We start from the raw sequence: 23,773 nt of genomic DNA, 5'->3' as shown, positions 1-23,773 counted from the left end.
TTTGATTGTGTATGCCGGGGTTATTTGTTTTCGTCGAAACAGGGTGGACCACGTGAAGGTTGCAGTCTTCCACTCTATTCAATATGATCATAGCTGATCATCCAAAATCAGTAACTCGTTCTGGCTTTCTCCCCATATCTCATGATTCACTTTGTAGGAAAGAACTGCAGATGCTGGTTTAAATTGAAGGTAGATGCAAGATGCTGGAGTAAATCAGCGGGACAGGCAGCATCTCTGGAGAGAAGGAATGGGTGACGTTTCGGGTCACTGCCTGCCATTCTGAGAATGACCCGCTAATTCCTACTCTTTGCTTCCTGTCTGGCAATCAAGTCTCTATCCATGTCAATACCCAACACCCAATACCATGTGCTCTAATTTTGCAGACTAATCTCTTGTGTGCAACCTTGTCTAAGGCTTTTTGAAAGTCCAGATACACCACATCCACTGGCTCTCCCTTATCCATTGTACTTGTTACATATTCAAAAAATTCCAAAAGATTAGTCAAGCATGAATTCCTCTTCATAAATCCATGCTGACTTTGACCAATCCCATCACTGCTTTTCAAATGCGCTGCTATAACGTCTTTAACAATCAACTCCAGCATCTTCCCCACTACCGATGTAAGGCTAATTGGTCTATAATTCCCCATTTTCTCTCTCCCTCCTTTCTTAAAAAGTGGAGTGGATTGGCTATCCTCCAGTCCACTGGACCTTCTTCTTCCTTGTGTCCGGCCATCTTCTATATCATGTCTTTCTGGTCGGTCAGTGACGGTTGACGGTCGGTGGTTGCAGAATTGGCTACTTCAGTCAGTCACTGTGGTACAGTTTCTGTCGTCAGCATTGCCCGGGATGCGCCATGTGGAGGCTTCTGCTTGCATCTCACTGGAACTGAGAACATTGAAAAAATGATCACCAATCCACGATTTCTAGGGCCACCTCCTTGAGTACTCTGAGATGCAGACCATCAGGCCCTGGGGATTTATCTGCTTTTAGTCCCAATAGTTTACCTGACACCATTTTCCGACTAATGTGGATTCCCTTCAATTCCTCACTCCCACTAGATCCTCGGTCCCCTAGTATTTCCGGGAGATTGTTTGTGTCTTCCTTAGTGAAGATAGAACCAAAGTACTCTTTTAACTGTTCTGCCATTTCCTTGTTTCTCAATATAAATGCACCTGTCTCTGACTGTAAGGGACCTACATTCGTCTTCACTAATCTTTTCCTTTTTACATACCTAAAAAAACTTTTACAGTCAATTTATATATTCCCCACAAGCTTTCTTTCATGCTCTTTGATAGGTACAGAGGCATGAAAAGCATAAACAGGCCCTTTGGCCCACAAGGTCCATGCGGAACATGACAATCCATATTATTCCATCCCTTGCATATCCACATGCTTATCCAATGCCGCTGTGAAATGCCGCTGTCATATCTTCCTCAACTACCACCCCCGGCAGCAGGTTCCAGGCGCTCACCACCCTCTGTGTTTTAATAAAAACTTGCCCGCTCATCATCTTTGAACTTTGCCCCTCTCACCTTAAAGCTCTGCCCTCTAGTATTTGATTTTTCCATCCGGGCAAAAAGGTTCTGACTGCCTACCCTATCTATAATAATAATTACAGTTCTTATAAATAAGACTATTTGACTATTTATAATTTTATATGCTTCTATCAGGTCCGTCATTACCTCCAATAAATTCCAGAGACATATTTATAGTGTTGCATGAACTTTTATCACTTTATTTCCAAAGGGACAATGAAAGGTTGGATGTTGCACAAAAGATATTTTGAATTGTAATGACATGATCTTGATAAGTGCAGTATTTCAGTTGTAAGTGATTAAAACGTCTTAAGTAATTGAAGTGGCGTTAAGTCCTCGGTTCTCCCCTTTAAATAATGCACAGGCAGCCCACCCTTGGGTGCTTCCTCCTCTTCCCATCTCACTTTTCCATCGAGCTTTTCACCCTTGAGTAAAATTTGGATTGTTGGAGGAACTCAGCAGGTCAGACAGCAACTGTAGAGGAAATGGACAATTTTTCGGGTGGCGAACCTTCTTCAGACAGAAATGATTGTTTTCACTATCTTGAAACGTTGTGCTTTAAGATAATTAACTGATGGAGACAAGTTTATCAACCCATCTATTCATAATCTACAAAGTGGCACAGCGTTAGAATTATTTTCTTACAGCATCAGAGACCTGGGTTTGATCCAGACTACGGGTGCTGTTTGTACAAAATCTGTACATTCTCCCCGTGACCGCGTGGGTTTTCTCTGGGTGCTCCCATTTCCTCCCACACTACGAACAATTAACAATTTTTACTGAAACCAATTAACCTGCAAATCCGTATGTCTTTTGGAAACCGGAACAGCTGGAGAAAACCCACGTGGTCACAGGGAGGACGTACAAACTCCGTACAGACAACACCCGTGGTCAGGATTGAACCTGGGCCTCTGGCACTGTAAGATAGCAACTCTACCACTCTACCATTGTGCACTGAATGACGGAACAGTCAGAGGATCTTCACTTAGTTTGTTTCCCACTTTTGTTAAACTTGAGCTTCACTCTGCAGATAGGTCTAATAATTGCTATGACATCTGAAGCCTCTGAATAAAAAGGCGCTGGGTACTTTTTTACTTAGAAGCTTTATTGACAGAAGGGCTTTTTTTTGTGTGTGTGTGTGTGTGTGTGCCAAACAGAATGGCATCTCAGTGTTCTATTACACGCACAGGCGGGGGCTATAGAAGAGTGGTGGAATTTTGCGTTGGGGGAACAACTTGCGTTTGGGCAACATGTGAGTGGTCGAATCTTAGGTTGGGGAACGGGTTGCATTGGGGACTAGGCCTCCCGTGTGACAGAGACCCAACGGGTGAGTGGTGGAATCTTACGTTGGGGAACGGGTTGCGTTAGGGGACCAGGCCTCCGGCGGGGGATATGGGTGAGTGGTGGATTATTGCATTGGGGGAACGGGTACGTGGTGGAAACGGGTTACGTTGGGGGAGCGGGTGAGTGGTGGATAATTGCATTGGGCGACGGGTGCCACGTGGTCTAGTGTTCTTTAAAGTTTAGGTTCAGTGTCAACTGAATCTAGCAAAGAGCTGGACAAATAGCACAAAACGATGCAAGCAAATCCAGTTTGCAGATTTTATTTGAAAGGGGCTTCTACCAAACTGGAACAAGCAGAAATCGAGTGCAAAATCGCTTCCAGCCACTTACACCCACAGAGATTTTCTGATGTGATTAAGAGGTTAAATTACTGAATTACCTCCATTCTGTCTGGGAATGGTGATGCCACTATGTGCAACACATGGTCGCTGCAGGCCACCTTTAGGCTCAAAGAGCAAGACTTCAATGAAGAATATTTTTCAAGTCGGGGCTTTATAGAGTTCAAGGTCTTTAATGTGGGTGAAGATGCTCGGGGACACAAAAGATGGCTTTTTGCCTAACTTTGATATCTGCTGTTTTGTGGGCGTAAGAAATGTTATGCATGTATTCAAAGGCAGAAGAAGTCGTGTGACACATTTGATTATTTTTAGACAACATTTTGAATGGTTTGATTATTTAATTTTGCCAGGTTACTGCATTCTCCTTTATTTATTTACTAACGAAAATATTCTGAAACAGTCAGTTGAAAGATATTTCTCGAAAGTTAACTTATTCCATTGTCATGCCTGAACATTCTAAGATAACTATTTGGGTTTGGCAACTTTATGTTACCAGCTAACATAGTGTAGCACTGTTTATGGTAACACAAAGGGTGATTGCTTTTAGATGAGAGTGATACGAAGTATAGCAAAACTTTTCATCCAAAATGTAGAGTAAGATGCTGCCTCCGCTATGTGTCCTTAAAATCTGTGCTTGGTCTCAGTGACGGATGTTTTGTTTGCTGCATAAACAGTTTAATTTTTCAGACATGGAGCTTTGCGGATTGTTCATGCTTTGCCTGGTTTTGGTTTAGTTTTAATATAGAAACATAGAAACATAGAAAATAGGTGGCGGTGGAAGATTGCAACCTTCGACGAATGCAATCAACCCGGCGTGCACAATCAAATAAGATCAAATAGAACAAGTTGTCCTACAACTTTAGGCTGTGCACACCACACGCAAGAAGAAGATAGAAAATAGGTGCAGGAGTAGACCATTCTGACCTTCGAGCCAGCACCGCCATTCAATATGATCATGGCTGATCATCTAAAATCAGTACTCCATTCCTGCTTTTCCCCCATATTCATTGATTCTGTTCACCCTAAGAGCTAAATCTAATTCTCTCTTGAGTTTAGTTTTAGTTTAGAGGTACAGGCCGTTCAGCTCACCGAGTCCATCCCGACGAGCAATCACCGAACATGAACACTATCCTACACACACTGGGAAAATGTACAATTATACCAAGCCGATTAACCTATAACCCTCTACATTTTTGGAGTGTGGGAAGAAACCGGAGCACCCAGAGAAAACCCATGTAGGTCATAGACAAGCACTCGTCGTCAGGATCGAACCTGGGTCTCTGGCGCTGTAAGGCAGCAATTTTACCACTGTGCCACCGTACTTTAGTTTAGTTTAGTATTGTCACATGTACCGAGGTACAGTGAAAACCTTTTGTTGCTAGGTATCCAGTAAAAAAAAAGACTATACATAGAAACATAGACAATAGGTGCAGGAGTAGGCCCTTCGGCCCTTCGAACCAGCATCGCCATTCAATATGATCATGACTGATCATCCAGAATAAGTACCCCATTCCTGCTTTCTCCCCATATCTCTTGACTCTCTTGAATACATGATCAGATAAAATAATAGAGAAACAAAAAAATTGTTGTCAGGAAACAATGGATTCGTCGAGTCTGTTTTCCTTGGAGTGAAGGAGACTGAGGAATGTCATAGAACCGTACAGCATGGAAATAGGCCAACTGGTCCATGCTGACCAAGATGCCCCTTCTTAGCTAGTCCCCTTTGCCCTCGTTTTAGTTTAGTTTAGAGGTATAGCCTGGAAACAGGCCCTTCGACCCATCAAATCCATGCTGTACACTAGCACTATGCTACACACTAGGGCCAATTTACAATATTTACTGAAGCCAATTAACCTAGAAACCTGTACGTCTTTGGAGTGTGCGAGTCTCTGTACATATAGCACCCGTCGTCAGGATCGAACCTGCGTCTGTGGTGCTGTAAGGCAGCAATTTTACCACTGTGCCGCCCTGTTGGCCCATATCTGGCCCATATCCCTCTCGAAGTGACATGTTCAAGATATGTAATGTCATGAGGCATAGATAGTGTCTATTTACCATGGTAGGGGTGACTGAAACTACAGGGCATAAGTTAGGGTTAGTGAAATTTGCTTTGGGGATTGACAAAACAATATTTTCTTTGGTACTTCTAAGTTACTTTATCAAAAAATGTTACATCCATTGTACTTGAAGGTTATCAGAATTTGCTATTGGATGTGGGACATTCTCATTCCGTACCATTGCAACAGTTCAAGGGAAGGCAATAAATAAATACTCATGTTAATCAATCATTAAAATTGTTCATAGAGCATAGAAAAGTGCAGCACAAGAACAGTCCCTACGGCTCACGATGTCTATGCCGAGACCATCGCTTATCTACCTGCACAGAACCCATATCACTATATTCCCCATAGCATATGCCTATCCAAAAGTATTTTAAATGCCATGACGCATCTACTTCAACAACAACCTAGACACTGGCTTGTACATCGCATTTAATCTTTATCCCTCTCACCTTAAAGCTATGCCCTCCTGTGTTTAATTTTTCCATCCTGAGAAAACAATCCTGACTGTTTGTTCTATCTACGCCTCTCATCATTGTATATACTTCTATCGGGTCTCCCCGCAACCTCCGGCTTTCGTTTTTGAGTTTCGGAAATATTGGTTTTTTGGACAGCTGTTAGGAGTGGAACCCTTATGTAACCTGGGGCTGCCTGCCGATGAATGAGTAGGGATATGGAATCAATGCAGGCAAGTGGAATTACTATAGATAGGCATGAGGTCAGCATAGATGTAGCAGGCCTGTTTCCATGCAACTCCATGACTGTGATGCTTATTACCACAGTTAGTTAAATGAGAACATAGTGGTCAGAAGTTAAGTCTTTGGCATCAGTTTTTCCATTTAAGAGAGAGAGTTCATTGTGAAAGTATTTTTTAATCTCTGGTGTGCAGGGTTGAATATCTTGCGTTCTGTTATTGGCTTGTTAGATTTTGAGCAAATTAAGGCACACCCGAGATTGTGAGAAATATAATATACCCAACTGGAATTAAATTGCTGGGGTTTAAGCCAAAGTCCATCCATGATTTGTAGATCCCCAAAGGCCTTATGTAGCTGTCTTTGGTGTCCCTTAATTTTGCGTGCCCTCCCTGCTTCAAGTGATCTTACTTCAACTAAAGCCCTTTCGCTACATTGTCTCTACCTTTTGGTTCAAGTCGAACAGACAACAAGGTTTTAGTTTTAGTTTTTAGTTTATTGTCATGTGTACCGAGGTGCAGTAAAAATCTTCTTGTTGTGTGCTAACCAGTCAGCGGACATATTATACATGATTACAATCGAGCCTTCCACAGTGAACAGATACATGATAAAGGGAATAACGTTTTGTGCAAGATAAAGTCCAGTAAAGTCCAATAAAAGATAGTCCGATGGTCGTGAATGAGGTAGATAGTAGCTCAGGACTGCTCGCTAGTTGTTGGTCGGATGATTCAGTTGCCTGATAGCAGCTGGGAAGAATGTCTCTGAATCTGGAGAAATCTGAAGGTGGCTTTTTGCTTCCAATTCTAGCAAGGAGCCTCTGAATGACACTTTTAGAACTTAACATTTTACTATTAATAACTGCCAAAATGAGATTCCATGCACAATGTGCTTCTACACAGTTTCTGCTGTGGTGATCAAGAAAGGTACATTTTAGTGACATTTTACACTTTAGTACAAAAATATAACAGGACAGAAATAATTTGGAGCAGTCTTAATCTAAATCCGACGGTAAATTTGAGATAATGGCATCGGGACGTGGTGGACCTTTGCGCACTTGTCCCAGAGGAGCATCTACTTTCATCCAATACATTTGTTCTGTACTTCAGTATTATTTGACTTGATTGAATCAACAACAAAGCTTTTTGCTGTACCTCGGCACACGTGATAATAATAAGCCTAAAACCTAAACCTCAAATTCACCAGGTGAAGTGCATTTCAATTGCTATAATGAAGTAATGGCACATCACATCTCTCTACTAATGGTCCAGGAGACCCGTCAAGAACCTTTTACACGGTCATAATTCAAAACATTTCCATAGGTCGGTTTGCTTCTACTTTCCAGCAGGGAGTTTGCAAATGATTGCTGATGGGTTCCATTATGTCTATGATTCATGACTATTTGTCAAGAAGAATGAAGATCTTGTGATGCCGCAGGGTGCTATTATGGTCTAGTATTACTAGATTTAAAAACTTTCAAAAAGAAAACTTCATTGTTGTATAACAGTCTGCTTGACTTTTGGCTTAGTCAGCACGATGATGCATTTGTCTCTGCTGTTGAAATAAGAGATAGTAACAATTAGATTTCCATGGAACCAGAAAGCAGAGATTGTTTAAATGAAGATACAAGAAATTGCAGATGCTGGAATCTTGAGCAAAACACAAACTGCTGGAGGAACTCAGCAGGCCAGGCAGCATCTGTGGAGGGAAGTGGATAAATAATCGCGACCCTTCTTCAAACCAGATAGGCTAAATTTAGCCATATTACAATAAATGTATAATCATTTTTTTCACATTTATATTTACCGTAAACCCCCGCAATAACAGATCACAGGAGGGGGGAAGATGGTGTCCGTTATTACCGATTGTCCGTTATAACCGAGCGAGGGGGTAAAGTTTAACCGAAGGCTTGGAAGGAAGAAATGCAACTTTTTTTTGATCAAAAATATATATTCAAATATTAAAATAATATATACAGTACAGTAAAAAAACCACAACAGAGCCCACCACCATAACACACGACAAACGATAAACTATTATACAACTATCTTACACTCCTTGCCAAGGATGCATTCAACCCCCTGCGGGGCCCAGCGGTCCCGGAAACCCCCCAGGGCGCCCGTGGACAGTGCGTAGTCCCTCTGCAACACTACCCGGGCACGGACGTAACCCTGGAAAAGGGGCAGGCAGCCGGCTCGGGCAGAGCCCTCTTCCGCCTGGCGCCAGCTTGGCCAGGCCCAAAAAATGCGACGTTTTGGGGGAGAGTTAAACAAGCAGAAATTCACAGGCTGGGGAGTCACAGAGTGCCTGGCCCCACACACAATGCGCCAATGATGGGCCCAGTACACACGCCGCCTTCATACTGCTTGCTCTCTCTGCTGCCGCAACAGGAAGCACTCTGCGTGACGCCATCTCATTAGGTAACCAGCCGGAAGTGGGGGGCGGTGCTACGGGTGCACCGTAGTCTCAGTTCTCAGTCCGTTAGAACAAAAATCCGCTATTTCGAGGTCCGTTATTGCGAGGGTTACTGTACTTTTAATAGGCGGCAAGAAAAAAAATGTTGGCTGGCCCAAAACAATTTCTGAGTTGAATGATTGCTCAAACATATCTGGCACGAATTCTGACCTGAGCCTTTCATGCACATGTTCACTATTCTTTTTGCTACAATATCATTACAACTGATTAGCATTGTTAATTTATTTTTGGATTGACGCAACTGGTTTCTTTTAAAATGACATATTACAGTCTTGTTAATTTTTTTTCAAAGAGATCTGTCAGCAAGCTTTTTTCATTAATTTTTGCTCATCGTTCAATCTCAACAAACTATCAGTATTGTTCTCAGAGTGATAAGAGCTGGCACAGGAAAGGATGTCATCAGAAGAAATCAATATATAATTAACTGTCTTTGTTAATCTCGGAAATTTATCGACTGTGTCATTTCTTGGACGAGGGTGGCAAAAAATATATTTTCATGAGCCAACCTTGTTGCTGTCAAATGGTGATCCAGGATTGTTGGAACAATTGCTGATTTATGAGGCTTTCTTGACAAAGCAGCAAAGATAATGACGTTTGTGTCTTGAAAAATAAACTGGGGAAGAATAAGACTTTACTGTTTGAACTTTGTATCATTTGCCCTTTTTTCTTGTCAAGTTCACTTGTTAAGATAAAATGCAGGACATTTTGTGCCTGCAAAGTTGCTTCTTTACAAGGAAGCTTGTTGAATGTATTCCAAAACCGCCAATAACAGCACAAGCTTTTATATTACTTCCATTGAGATGTATAATTTCTGCTTCAACTTTCATTCTTCAACAGAGGATGTAACTGTAAATGATTGAGGTGCCCTGGGATAGTTAATTGTTTAAGCCTGTGAAGAATGTGGATCACTGAGCCATTTTGGCATTGCACTGAAGTAACACTGCACACTTTTTTCCTGGCTGTGCCTAAACTAAAATTAAACAGAGCAAGATATTTCCTTTTCAGTGATTTACAACAGATTTGGAATGAGTCATCTTAACGACCGGTGCTAATCGCCTGGACTGGACAAAGAGAACAACGTTTCTGTACTATTTCTAGAACCTTGGTGCCTATCTTGGGACCTCAAATGAGGTTATAATTCGTCTTTTATATTTTAATTGAAGTGCTATATTATAATTGTCTGAGTTTGATATATTTTAAATTGAAAGGCCTTTGTGAGTCTGGCCCAACACCTGCCTCATTTCTATTTTATCTTATGTCATTTTTTTTGTAGACGTTTTGTGCAGAATGCCAAAACCATCGTCACAGTCCAGATTGAAATAGAATATAGAGCAGTACAGTGCCTTAACAGGCCCTTCGCCCCACAATATCTATGCCGAACATGATGCCTTTTGTTGTGTTTGACGGCGCACATTCCTCCATTTCCTGCATATCCATGTGGTTATCTTAGAGCCTCTTAAATGCCCCTGTTGCATCTGTTGCCATCCCTGGCAGCGTGTTCCCGGCACTCACAAAAAGCTTTTCCTTTAAACTTTGCTCCCTCAACTTAAAGCTATACCCTCCAATCTTTGACATTTCCACCCTGGGATGAATGGGACTGGAACATTGATGTCGCAGACCTTCAGCCAGAATAACACCCTTCTACCACAACTCTTTTTATTTTGCTTTGAGTTATGCAGTTTTGAATCTAAACATCCAAGTCACCATGGATTTCATGCATCTTAATCTTCTGGATCAGCAGACCATCAAGTAGTTTATCAAATCTCTATTATACTAAAACTCTTCCAAGTGCTCTTAACATTCTAAATGTCTGTGTGGGCCAAGGTTGTGTTGGCTTTCTTTTAATCGTCTTAATTTGTATCTTCCTCCAAACGCTAGGCCACAGCCTTCCCATTTTCACACATTCTACTCAAATGTTTTCCCTTTACGGGATAGACATCATCCCGTCGCATTCCAACCTATATTTCCAAAGTTTTAAATGTTTTAATCGTTTATTTCAAAAAATGAACTGCTTTTCAGTGGGAGACTCTTGCAGCACTTTCCATTGACGATGTCACAGTGCCATCTCACAGCCGTCCAATCACAATAACATCACAATGGGACAAGGGTGGGAGATTGCAACCTTCATGTGGTCCGCCATGAATGCAATCATACTGGCGTGCAGAATCAAATAAGATCAATTAGTACAAGTTGTCCTCTCCTTCCCTCTCTAATCCCCTCCCTATCTACCCCATCCCTCTCTACCACTCCTCCCTCTCTACCCCCATCCCTCTCTACCCCCTCCCTCTCTACCCCCCCTCCCTCTCTCTCTCCCCCCTCCCTCTCTCCCCCCCTCTACCCCCCTCCCTCTCTACCTACCCCCCCTCTCTACCCTCCCTCTCTACCCCTCCCTCTCTACCCCCTCCCTCTCTACCCCCTCCCTCTCTACCTCTCCCCCTCTCTCTCCCCTCCCTCTCTACCACCATCTCTCTCTACCCCCCTCCCTCTCTACCCCCTTCCCCTCCCTCTCTACCCCCTCACCCTTTCCCTCTCTACCCCTTCTCCCTCTCTACCCCCCTCTCTACCCCCTTCCCCTCCCTCTCTAGCCACGCCTGCACAGTTGGGGGCGATGCGTGAGTGGATAGGGCGGGGGATGGGAGAAAGGGAGCGAATTAATAATATTAATATAATATCAAAGGGGGGGTTAGTGTGTGTGTGGGGGTGGTTAGTGTGTGTGATGCCTCACGCCGCCAAGCCCCCCACCCAGATCTGGGTTCGATCCTGACCACGGGTGCTGTCTATACAGAGTTTGTACATTCTCACTGTGACCGTGTGGGTTTTCTCCGGGTGCTCCGGTTTTCTCGCACACTTCAAAGACGTTCAGGCTTGTAGGCTAATTGGCTTAAGTAAAGAGTGTAAATTGTTCCTAGTGTGTAGGATAGTGCTAGTATATGGGGATTGCTGGTGGCCTCGGTGGCCTGAATGGCCTGTTTCCACGCTGTTTCTCAAAACTAAACACCATTCACTGCCCTACCCTTATCGATCACCTTCTTTATCTCCTAAATCATGTTCATGACTGTCACGATTGTTTCCCCTTTCTATGCCTGTCATAATTTTATATATAGGGCCACCACCGATGTTCCGGCAACTGGTGGTCCAGCACCTCCTTTAATCGGGACAAAATTACGAGAGAGCTTGAAACCCTCCCGGAATTCCCCCTGAAAATGTGATGCCAAGGCCAGGCCAGGCCAGGCAGCTGATCTCGACCTCACCGGGACTTCGGCGGCCAGACTTCTAGTCTGTAGATCAAATTTGCCCCCTGCAGCCATGGTTCTGGAACTCAGGCCCGGCCTGAGCTGGTAGTACCGTTCCCATAGCCGAATTCTGAGGCCGACTTTGCGAGTCAGTATCTCGGTCTACGCGGACTGTTCGACTCGTCTAAGAGACCGTGACCTCTGTTGGCCCGGCAGAACTGATAATCCGGCATGTGTCTGGAACCAAGGGTGCTGGAAAATCGGTGGTACTTATATTGTCTCCCCTGGAATTTGAGAGTACGCATTATAGACAGATTTATGAAATTTTACGAAAAAAGAATGGAGTTCTTAGTTTTACCATAAAAGGCATTGTGAATACAAGTACAAAGGAAACTCTTGGCATGGGTTGGATTTCAAGTACATTCAAGGCCCTCTCTGGAGAATTGGGAACTGACACACGTGCAGCAATGAGAAACTGCTGAACCGTTAAATAGATAAGAAAGAGAGATGCTCTCTGTCTACCCATGTTAGATGTTTAGGTTCAAGTTTATTATTGTCACGAGTACCGAGGTACGGAGAAAAGCTTGGTTTTGCCTGCCAACCAGTCAAATCACATAATACTATAGATAGACACAAAGTGCTTGCGTAACTGAACGGGTCAGGCTGCATCTCTGGAGAGAAAGGATGAGTGATGTTTCAGATCGGGTCTGGAGAAGTATCCCGACCCGAAACGTCACCTCCCCCTTTTTTCCCCAGAGATGCTGCTTGACCTGCTTAGTTACTCCAGCACTTTGTGTCTATCTTCGATGCATACCAGCATCTGTCGTTCCTTTCTATACATTATACTTTAATCTGATTAAGAGTCCTAACCTCACAGCAGTAGCCCATGAAAATCGAGAGAATTCTTGCCAGCGACCAAACCAATATTTAGCCCCCAATGAACTTTATATAAAAGAAAACCAATTTTCTGATCATTTTCACGCTTCTATTTTTTTGATCCCAGCTGTGTACAAATTGGATGCCGTGTTTCCCATATTACAACAGTGTCTGTACTTCAAAAGTGTTCCTTTGGCTGCAAGCCTTGGTCGTACCTCAAGTTGTTTGCAAACTTGTAAGCTGAAGTGAAGAAGCCTATGTTGTATTTGGCAAACCTAGTCATGCAGCAGCATCTCTCACTTTCATTCACAAAATTGCTTCTCACTGACGGAGATGGGATACTGTGCATATTCTGCTACCTGCTTTAAACCATGAATGGCAAAAGCCTGCACTGCTGACTTTTGAAGTTGTGGTTAACTGAACACATTTTATTAGGTATATATTTTTAGGTATTTAGATTTACATATTTAATTTAAATCTATTAAAGAAAACTATGTGGTGGTCAAAAAAAGACACAAAGTGCTGGAGTAATTCAGTGGGTCAGTCAGCATCTCTGGAGAACCCATGGTTTGGTGATGTTTCGGATTGGGACCCGACCCTTCTTCAGACGGTGGCCCAAGAAACATTGTTCAAAAGAACTACCCGCTGTTAACTGTTGTCAACACGCACCTCAATGATATGACAATTGTTCTGCCCAAAACTGCAAGAAATGGCAAAGAGTTGTGATCGCAGGCCAGTAAATCACCCAAAACAGGCATCCCCTACCCATAACCTCCATCTATACATCACGCTGCTTTGGGAAAGTACCCAACATAATCAAGGACCACTTACAGCCCGCTCATTCTCTCTTCTATCCCCCCCCCCCTTGTCGGGCAGGAGATAAAAACGTTTGAAAGTGCATACCACCAGATTCAAGTCACAGCTTCTTCCCTGCTGTTATCTCACCCTTGAACAGACCTCTCATGGTGCAAGGAAGTATTCCTGATCTCCCAATCTACTTTGATGCTGCCTTAACATGTTTCAACTGCACTTTCCCTGTAGCTGTAACTATAATCTGCATTCTGTTCTTTTTCTCTTTTGTACTACCTCTTGTGCTTTTATACGGTATAATTTGCCTGGATAGCATGTAAACAGAGCATTTTGCTGTATCATATAGAGTTATACAGCACGCAAACAAGCCCTTTGGCCCAACTTGCCTATGCCGACAAAAATGCCCCATCTGCATTAGTCCCACCTGCCTGCATTTGGCCGATATCCCTCTTAACCTCTCCTATCCTCGCGCACGTGACATTAATAAACCAATTATCAATATCTACTTTATCCATCAGATGTTTAGCAGAGTTTTTGCTCTAATGTAAGGTTCAAGTCAGAATCTATCCTTCAAATATTAATCTTGTGAATGAGCAATCTCTTTGAAAGTGTATGCTTGCAGTTATGTGTGGAGCTTACTATTGTCAGCAATTAAAATGTATACTGTAAATTTGCTGAATAAAGGGCGGCAAAGCAGCATAGGTGGTAAAGCTTCTGCATCATGGTGCCAGAGACTAGGGTGTGATCCTGACATTGAGTGCTGTCTGTGTGGAGTTTGCACGTTCTTCCTGTGACAGTGTTGGTTTCCTCCAGGTCTGCAGTTTCCTCCCACATCCCAAAGATGTGCGGGTTTGTACGTTAATTGGCCTCTGTAAATTGCCTCTAGAGTGCAGAGAATGGATGTGAATGTGGGAGAACATAGAACTAGTGTGAATGGGTGATCGATGGTTGACGTGGTCTCGGTGGGGTAAACGGCCTGTTTCCATGCTGTATCACTAAATTAAACTAAATAAAACTATAAACAAAACAGTTGTCACAACTTCCCTAAATATTTAAATTAGCTCCAGGTAATAATTTTTAAACCAAGTTGATTTCAAACCTAGATGATAAAACAATATATCAAAAAGGATTGGCTCCAATCTCAACATGACGTTGAAACTCTATGTTGGTGTAATGTGGAAACACCCGTGTATCAACTTTAAAATTGTTCTTCTTAAGCACCTTATTTACATAAATATTTCATTAAGTTGAGGCTCACTTGCCATTTCAATATCGGCTCTATAGTTTTGAAAGATTTCCCAAAGGATTTAGTGTTGCCGAGAAGGCCAACGTCAAAAGCCATACCGTCTTGTTGCTCTGGAGAAGATGATGATGAGCTGGCTTTTTAAACAGCTGCAGCACTTGTGGTGAAATTGCTCCCAGGGTGCTGTGAGTTACGAAGGTCTGGATTTGGGCCCAGAGAAGATGAAAAGAACAGTGATGCAATTCCAAGTCAAAATAGTGTGTGACTTGGAGGGAAACTTGCAAGTGGTACTATTTTTACTGGAGGAATAACGGCACATATTCCGCTTGGGTAGCTTACAACCCAACTGTATGAATATTGAATTCTCCAATTTTAGATAATTGGCTTGGTATTGGCTTGGTAATATTGTAAGTTGTCCTTAGTGCGTGTTGGATAGTGTTAGTGTGCGGGGATCGCTGGTTGGCATGGACTTGGTGGGCTGAAGGGCCTGTTTCCGCGCTGTATCTCAAACTAAACTAAACAACTGTCTGCCTATCAAAAACCCTCCTCACCCGTATCAACATATTTTTTGTCAGGTTTTGTCCTCTTCCTGCTTTCTACCCCTCCCCCACAATCAGTCTGAAGAAGAGTAAACCGGAGCACCTGGAGAATGTCCAAACTCCAGACAGACAGCACGCATTGTCAGGATCGAACCAGGAACTTTGGCACTGTAATGCAGCAACTCTACCGCTGCACCACCATGCCGCCCAAATTATTTTGGTGATTATAGCAATGAATAAGCGAGTTCGGTATTCCGACAGCGCATGCCCAGGTCATAGGTCACTAGCTATAAAAAAAGTCTTGGCAACGGTGGTGCTGCATTGTGTGCAGGCTTGCGTTTCGTCTGTGGTGGGGTCGGGGTTGAGTCTCCTTCGCAGCGGGTGCTGTTGAGTTGCTGTTGGGCCATTCTACAGCGCTTCGTATAATTTATAGCGTTCGACCGTTGACAAATCCCACGATTCTTGTGTTTTTCGGAATACCGAACTTGCTTATTCTATAAATAGTGCCCACTGCAGCCAAGGTGTACTGGTAGTGGAGGTGTAAGTATTATAGCACTGGTTAGCACGCAACAAAAGCTTTTCACTGTGCCTCAGTACACATGACAATAAACTAAAACTGAACTGTATTTGGGCTGGTGAAATGAGTGTAGCGATGAAGACATTACTTTGACCTGCATAATGTGAGGTTCTCGGGTGTTGTTGGAATTGTACTTCTGCAGGCAATCTATTGTATTCCATTGCACTTGTGACCTAACGTTTTTGTACATGGGAGAATGGGAAAGGGAAATTCAAGATTTCGTCATGTTTAGCTTGTGACTTGGACTTGTAGTCTCTGTTTGTGTGTGGCTGGTTCAGCCATTATGTTCAAGCCATCGTAGTTACTATTCCACAACAGTGGCACAGCTGGTTGAGGTGCTGTCTCACATTGTGATGACCCGGGTTCGATTCTGATCTCAGGTGTGTGGAGTTTGCACGTTCACTCTGTGACCGCGTGGGTTTTCTACGGGTGCTTCGGTCTCCTAGACATGAGGGTTTGCAGGTTGATTGGTTGCTGTAAATTACCCTGAGGGTTTTGGGATCCATGTAATCCATGTAGATCAGCAAAAATCATCAAAACTTAAATCACGACTTGTGGAAGGTGACAAACTCAAAACACGTATTCCACTGGTTCAATAGTACTTTATTTAGATGTAGAAATTTAGATTTAGATTAGATTTGATTCCGTCATTTAGATGCGAAAAGTGAAAAACACTGTTGCAGCTCACAAAATGCATACAGTTTTTTTTGATGAAGAGCTCCCCAAATGTTATTCTGTTCCTGCTGTGGTTTTAAGTTAATACTCTTTTCACTGGCGTGAATTCAGGAAATGGATCCGATGAGATTATTAACTGGGAAATGGTAATGTAGTCAGATGGAATAAATTTGGACGGGAATGATCAATAAAGACTCATAAATATGAAGGGGGTTTGTGCACGTGTGAGCTATGTAGGCCAAATTATCTGCTTAACATTGGTAATATGAGCTCTTGGATGCAAATATTTTGTACATTTTTGGCCAAGGTGGGTGATTCGTTTTGGAGCGTTTTTCATTCATGGCACTCAAATCGTTTATTACTGAGAAGCATTGCTGTTCCCAGTCACGTATAGCACTGCAGATTTCCTGGATGTCTCTTATACTCAGTGTGTGGCAAATAGCTAACTCCCCAGGCTTCCTCCAATTTAACTTTTAGTGACAACGTACTCACTGAACCCTTGACTTACCTACCCAGCACAATATTCTGCTGGTCTGAGACAGTCATAAGGTTATACAAGCACAGAAACTGGCCTTTCAGCCCAAATCATCCATGATGACCAAGATGCCCCATCAAAGCTTGTCCCATTTGCCTGCAATTGTCCCATATAAAACATTATTCCCTTTATCCTGTATCTGTACACTGTGGACGGCTTGATTGTAATCATGTATCGTCTTTTCACTAACTGGATAGCACGTAACAAAAAAGCATTTCACTGCATTTCTCAGTCACACATGACAATAAACTAAACTAAACTATCCATGTATCTGTCCAAATGTTGTTATTGTATCTGCATGAAATATTTCTGGCAGCTCCTTCCTTATACCCACCAACCTCTATGTGAAATAGTTGTCCCTCAGGTTTATATAAAATACTCCCTTTCTCACCTTAAACCTATGCCCTTGAGTTCTTGATTCCCAGACCATGGGGAAAAAGACTGTGTATTCTCCCTATCCCCAAGTCCCAATATTTCATCAGACCATGCATCTCATCATGGAGTCATACAGCATGGAAACAAGCCCTTTGGCCAACTTGCCCACACCGACCAACATGTCCCATCTACACTAGTCCCACCTGCTTGCGTTTGGCCCATATCCCTCTAAATCTGTCCTATCCATGTATCTGTCTAAATGTTTCTTAAAGGTTGTGATTGTACCTGTGCTGTTCTGTCTTTTTTTTTGTCCACATCATGACAGAGCATCACTGCCACGTTTTCAGAAAATGTATCCATGTATCTGTCCAAATGTAACATTTTTACATTGCCATTTAATTTTATGCCAACAACATAATATCGATGTTGTGATATATGATGTATCATTCATCATTTCAATAAACAATGCTATCTTTTCTTCCAGGGGCTGTTCTGTTGGCCTCCGTGCAAGGAATTGCTGTCAATGTGGACCCAATCTTCTACACATGGCTTCTTCATCAGCCTCAGAAAGGGAATGTGAAACATCGACCACAGGTATTGAGATCATGTTGGAGTTCGTGTATGAAAGTTCCAGTATGTCTGTTTACAGTTTGCTGAAGACTTTTCTCTCTGTGACTTTAAATACCAAAGTATTGTCAATCTCCAGTATAATTAAAGATTAATTAAGCATGAACAGTGAATCAATTTGATTTAGATTTTATGTGTGTGTGTATATATATATATATATCCAAGATCAGAGTTTTATATATATATATATATTTATAAAACTGAACCATACCTCGTTGGCGGCGCGACTCACCCGTTGCAGCGGCCCCTACAGCCTGTCTGTCTTTTTTTTATTTTTTGTCTAGTTAAATGTAGTGCTGGTGTTTTTTAATACTGGTTTTAAATGTGTATATGTGGGGGGCGGGGGGGGGGGGAGGGGGAAACTGTTTAAAATCTCTTCCATGTCTGGGAGACCCGACCTTTCCCTGTCGGGTCTCCGTTGTCGTTGGGGCCTAGCACCGTGGAGCGGCCTCCAGCCTGAACGACCCGGGGGCTCGGGAGACTGCGGAGCTGCGGACTACTCACCATCGTGGGGCTGGCCGGCCTCGGAGCGCGGGGAGCGGTGGTGACTCGCTGCTGCGACTTGACTCCTGGGGCTCGGAGGCTCCAGCAACGCAGCCGCAGGTCCGGTGTACTGGGACATCGGGAGCTCGCGAGTCCGGGGGGAGAGAGAGACCGCTTCCCGGAGCTCCCACAACGCGACTTCTCCAGCCCGTGTCGCGGGGTTGGAACGACCTGGAGCGGGGTCATACATCACCCGGCACGGCTTCATGGCCGTGGGACATTCCAGTGCCCGCCGGGGGCTCCAACTTCGAGACTTCTAGACCGGGAGCGGGGCCGTAAATCGCCCGGCACGGCCTAAAATGGCCGTGAGACTTATCATCGCCCGCCTGGGGCTTCGACATTGGGAGAGTCATGGAGAACAGGGGAGAAAAAAGACTTTGCCTTCCATCACAGTGGGTTCACTGTGATGGATGTTTGTGTGAATTAAATTGTGTGTATGTCTAGGAATTGTCTTTGTTTGTATGGCTGTGGAAATAGAATTTCGTTTGAGCCTCACTGAGACTCAAATGACAATAAATTGTATTGTATTGTATTGGATGTGGATGTATTTGTGTTTTTGTGTGTGTATTTGTGTATTTTTCAGTGATTCACATCTCCTCGAAAACACGACGCGCTAACGGTGAAATTTTAACATATTCCGATAGAGATTTACGTCATGATCTCGAAAATCGCCTCATCTGAAAATTGGAATCATAATTTTCCTGAATTTTTTAATTAAAATTATTCACATCTGAGATTTTGTAAAGCTAACTAGCTGATGACATCACAAAGGCTCTGCTCCTCGCAGCCAGCTGCGCACAGTTTTCAAAGCGCAGCCTGCTGGGCACTGTTTTTGCATGAGCTGCAAGTTACGTATGTGTATATACAGTACATATATACACGCATATGAGTTTGGTTTAGTTAAAAATATGTATGTGACAATACTGACTTCTGAGTTTTGCAACAAAGTTTTTTGCTGGCCTCTTTATGTTCATTCTCCCAAGATGGCACCAAATCTAGGCGACTCTTTGCCTGCTGTTCCCAGGAGTGGATCTGCTATCATTCATTACCATCGCTCCACTCTTTTAAACCTCTACTCCAACAGCAGCATTTCTTACTCTAACTGTGGTCTTGTTAATCTATCTTGTATCTGTACACTGTGGAAGGCTTGATTTTAATCATGATGTCTTTTCGCTGACTGGGTAGTACGCAACAAAAAAAAGCTTTTCACTGCACCTTAGTACACACGGGCCAATAATAAAGTAAACTAAACAAGCCTTACTAAGGTCCTGGAATCTTGATTGTCCTGGCAGGCGTGGCTCAACCAAATACGAATTTAAAGTAACTGAGCTGTTGGGAAGTTCATATAAGAGCAAGAACTTATCACAATATCTTTTCTTTCGTTTATGCACTTGTGAAATGTGCTTGGATTATTGATTAAATTATCAAAATCTGGGATTTCTCCCAATCTCCTGGCACAACTTCAGTGAATACTGGCAGAAAGGTAATTTATTCCTTTTCTTCTGAGCTTCCAAGCAAGATCTGGAAAACATATGCATAATATGAGAGGCCATGTAAGCAATTAGAACACAGCATTTGTGGATTTTTCCATTTTTTCTTTCTGGTTTAAATGACTACAAATACTATTACTTCCATGAACTGATTCAAACTCTCTTCCGATGCATGAGGTAGTCATTTCTTAGGCAATAAGTTGCCTAAATTTCTTCAAGAATTATCATCTTCCTTGTTTTACTTTTAGTACAGATTTGCCAGAATAATTTGTGATAGATCATCTATAGTCATCGAACATCTGTTCCTAATAGCCCTGACTTCTGTAGTTTTTGCTTTTCCCTGCAAGCACAAACTAAATCTCCTTTTTACAGGAGCTTTTGCTCCCTTCGGCCTTCCAATTATTACATTCATTACGTGATTCTGCCTTCAAGTGGAGCACCCAGCCAACAGAATAATTGGATAAAGACTCAAAATGTGGCTGGACATACCTGTCTCTCAAATAGCATATCAGTCAATCTTAGCAGAAACTTAAGTTGCCTTACCTCTGTTTCTGTCGCTGTAGCTAACAATAGCTTCATGTTCTCTGTTCTTTCCTAAATCATCGAGGTTGTGACCTTCTGAATCATGCTTTTTAACTCTTGGTTCCGACTCTGTTATCATCCACTTTGAAGACTCATGTTTTGCAAATCCAGAATCAACGTGACAACTTCTGAACTACATTTCTTCCAGCCTATGGTGAATTGACCTTGAACCTAGCCTCTTATTCCCCTTGCTTTCATCCACATCTTAATGCAGTAGCAGGAAAGACTCTGGAATCTATTATTTAGCAAATGTAGGACAGCGAGACAATGATCTTAGAATTGGGCGGAATCAATATGGCTTTATAAAAGGGATATCATATTTGATAAATGGAGAATTTTTTTGAGAATGTAGCTAGCTTTTATTTAAGAAGGGGAGCAGGTATGTCAGGAAACTACAGGCTGGTGAGCCTTTCAACAATAGTGGGGAAAGTCAATTCAAGTTTCTTGTCATATGTACAAGTACGGTGAGGTACAAGTGCAACAAACATCCTGTTTGAAGCAGCATCACAATTAGAGATAGGGGGCAGTACAGTGGCATAGCAGTAGAATTGCTGCCTCACAGCACCAGGGACTCTGGTTCAATCCCGACTGCAGTTGCTGTCTCTGCTGTCTGTACGGAGTTTGTCCGATCTCCCTGTGACTGCAGGGCTTTCCTCCGGGTGCTCCAGTTTCCTCCCACATTCCAAAGACGTGCAGAACACAAAGTGCTGGAGTATCTCAGCGAGTCAAGCCGCATCTCTTGAGCACACGGATAGGTGACTTTTCGGGGCAGGACCCTTCTTCAGACTTGGAGATGGTCAACAAGGCTTTGTACGTGGGAAATCACGTCTCCCAAATTTGATTTGATTTTTGAAAAGGTGACACACGTGATTGATGAGGGCAGGGACATTATTTACATGAACTTCAGAAAGCCTTTGATAAGATCCCACATGGTATGCTAATCCCGAACGTTAGATCACCTGGGATCCACATTGCCTTGGTGGGTTGAATCGTTGAATCGCATGCAGGGAACAAGCAATTAGTCACAAAAATGGTAGATTGGCTTTCATTGCAACAGAATTTGTGTTCGATGATAAATATATCTAGCTCTAATTATATAAGGCATGTGTAATTTGCATCTGGAATATTGTGTACAATTCTCTTGTTCTCTTTACTTAAAACATATGCAATTGTGATAGAAGTAGTGCAGCAAAGTTCATCAAATTGATTCAAGCAATGGAGCTGTATATGAAAAAAGTTAGTAGACTGAACCTACAATTTCATGAGTTCGAGGGATCTCAATGAACTGAGTTTAGAGTTTAGTTTGATGCCACGTGTACCGAGGTACAGTGCAAAGCTTTTGTTGCGTGCTAACCAGCCAGCAGAAAGACAGACAGAACCAGAAGAAGGGTTTTGGCCCGAAACGTTGCCTATTTCCTTTGCTCCATAGATGCTGCTGCACCCGCTGAGTTTCTCCGGCATTTTTGTCTACCAGCAGAAAGACAATACAGGATTACAATCAAGCCATCCATAGTGTACAGATACACGATAAAGGGAATAACTAAGCATAGTTAAAGTAAGAAATGTTGCTGTCGGAGGAGAGATTTAAGAGTGAAGCGATTGTAATGTGTGATTTTAACACTTGAGTTGAGTTAAGTTTTGTTTATTGTCTCGTGCGCCGAGGTACAGTGAAAAGCTTTTATTGCATACTAACTAGTCAGCGGAAAGACAATACATGATTACAATTGAGCCTTCCACAGTGTACAGATACATGATAAAGGGATTGACACTGCATGATTCTTATGAGGTTTAACGGAGTGGGTGGAATGATGATGTTTACTCTGGCTTTTAGAACTAACAGTCACAACCTGAAAACAAGATGTTGACCACACTGGGCAGAGATGTCTTCTGCCAGGCAGTGGTGTATCTTTGGAATTTCTTGCCCAGATGGTCTGCGGAGGCTCATTCAATGACCATGTTCAAGATTAGAATTGAAAGTTTTTTTCAGGCACAACGGATTTAAGGCATATAGTATTAGTGCAAGAATATGGCATTGAGGTTTAGTACCAGCTTTGATCTTACTGAATGATGAAGTAGATGGTATATTGGACAGTGAAGATTATTTTCTAAGGTAGCCACAGGAATCCAGATCAACTGGGAAAGCGGGCAAGGGAATGGCTGATGGAATTTATCTCAGACAAACTTGAAGTGATACATTGTGGGTAGTTTAACCGGGCCAGGATATACATAGTAAATGGCAGGGCTCTGAGGAGTTTTATTGAACAGCGAGGGTATGGGTGATGGATGGTCGGCATGGACTCAGTGAGCAGAAGGGCCATGATTCCATGCTTTATCTTTCAATCTATCAATCAATCACTCAAAAAGGTTAGCATAGCAATGCCAGAATGAAGAGCCGCTCCTGCTTCCCAACATTAAAATCAATGTGTGGAAGAAACAAATATGTTTTTGTTTATGGAAATTAATACGGAGTTGCTGCTAAATGTGCTTATGTGGGAATATTGGCTCCAAATCTACTCATTTGGTTCTATTGGCTTCAATGGAGTCAGATGTTTAGTTGTGAGTAGAACCAGTGGCTGCTGCTCTGGTGTGTGTGTGTTGTAGTGACGGCCAAAGTCCACGTTTTTCCTTTAATCAATATTAAGAGATTAAGTTCCTGAGCAACACAAAATAACTACCCTTAACGTCAAGTTGAGACTGCTCACATTGTGCATTGAGTCATGCATTAAGCTCTACGCTTGTCCACTGTTTTCCCAAGATAGACACATAGTGCTGGAGTAACTCAGCGGGTCAGGCAGCATCTGTGGAGAAAAAGTGTGGGTGACGTTTTGGGTTGGACCCTTTTTCATATGTGTCTTAGCTTAGCTTGTGTAGATGGTTTATGCATGCAACCTATAATGTAGCTACCTCAAAACCACTAACCACGCCCAGTCATCTCAGTATAACTGTGATATCTTCCCCTTGCTCCTCCCTTGGTTCCAGTACGCCTGAAGACTAGATGCAGTCAGTACTGGGACGTGTTTGACATGTGCCTTTATTAAAGACTCAGTAAAGTTACAGTGTGTCAGACTGGACTCCTTTACAGCTTGTACCACTTTAAGTAACATGTAGACATGCAAAACCTTTTTCCCAGCATGGAAGTGTCAAAAATTCAAGGGCATAGTTTTGTTAGTTTCGTTTTGTATACAGATACAGCGTGGAAACAGGCCCGTTGGCCCACCGAGTCAG

At 42.7% G+C, this 23,773-nt stretch overlaps 1 protein-coding gene across 6 annotated transcripts in view; it reads left to right on the top strand.

Annotated features, from left to right (window-relative positions):
* The window catches only part of vps13b (vacuolar protein sorting 13 homolog B), an 806,769-nt gene that overhangs the window by 388,757 nt on the left and 394,239 nt on the right, over positions 1-23,773 (top strand). For all 6 annotated transcript variants that reach the window (XM_033019455.1, XM_033019454.1, XM_033019453.1 and 3 more), the window contains exon 20: positions 17,791-17,900. In XM_033019455.1, the coding sequence (XP_032875346.1) occupies positions 17,791-17,900 (110 nt within the window). The remainder of the gene's footprint in view (positions 1-17,790; positions 17,901-23,773) is intronic.

This window comes from Amblyraja radiata, chromosome 4 (genome assembly GCF_010909765.2).
Source record: "Amblyraja radiata isolate CabotCenter1 chromosome 4, sAmbRad1.1.pri, whole genome shotgun sequence".
Taxonomy (NCBI): Eukaryota; Metazoa; Chordata; class Chondrichthyes; order Rajiformes; family Rajidae; genus Amblyraja; species Amblyraja radiata.
The sequence above is the reverse complement of the archived record's forward strand: the minus strand, read 5'-3'. Positions and strand labels throughout refer to the sequence as shown.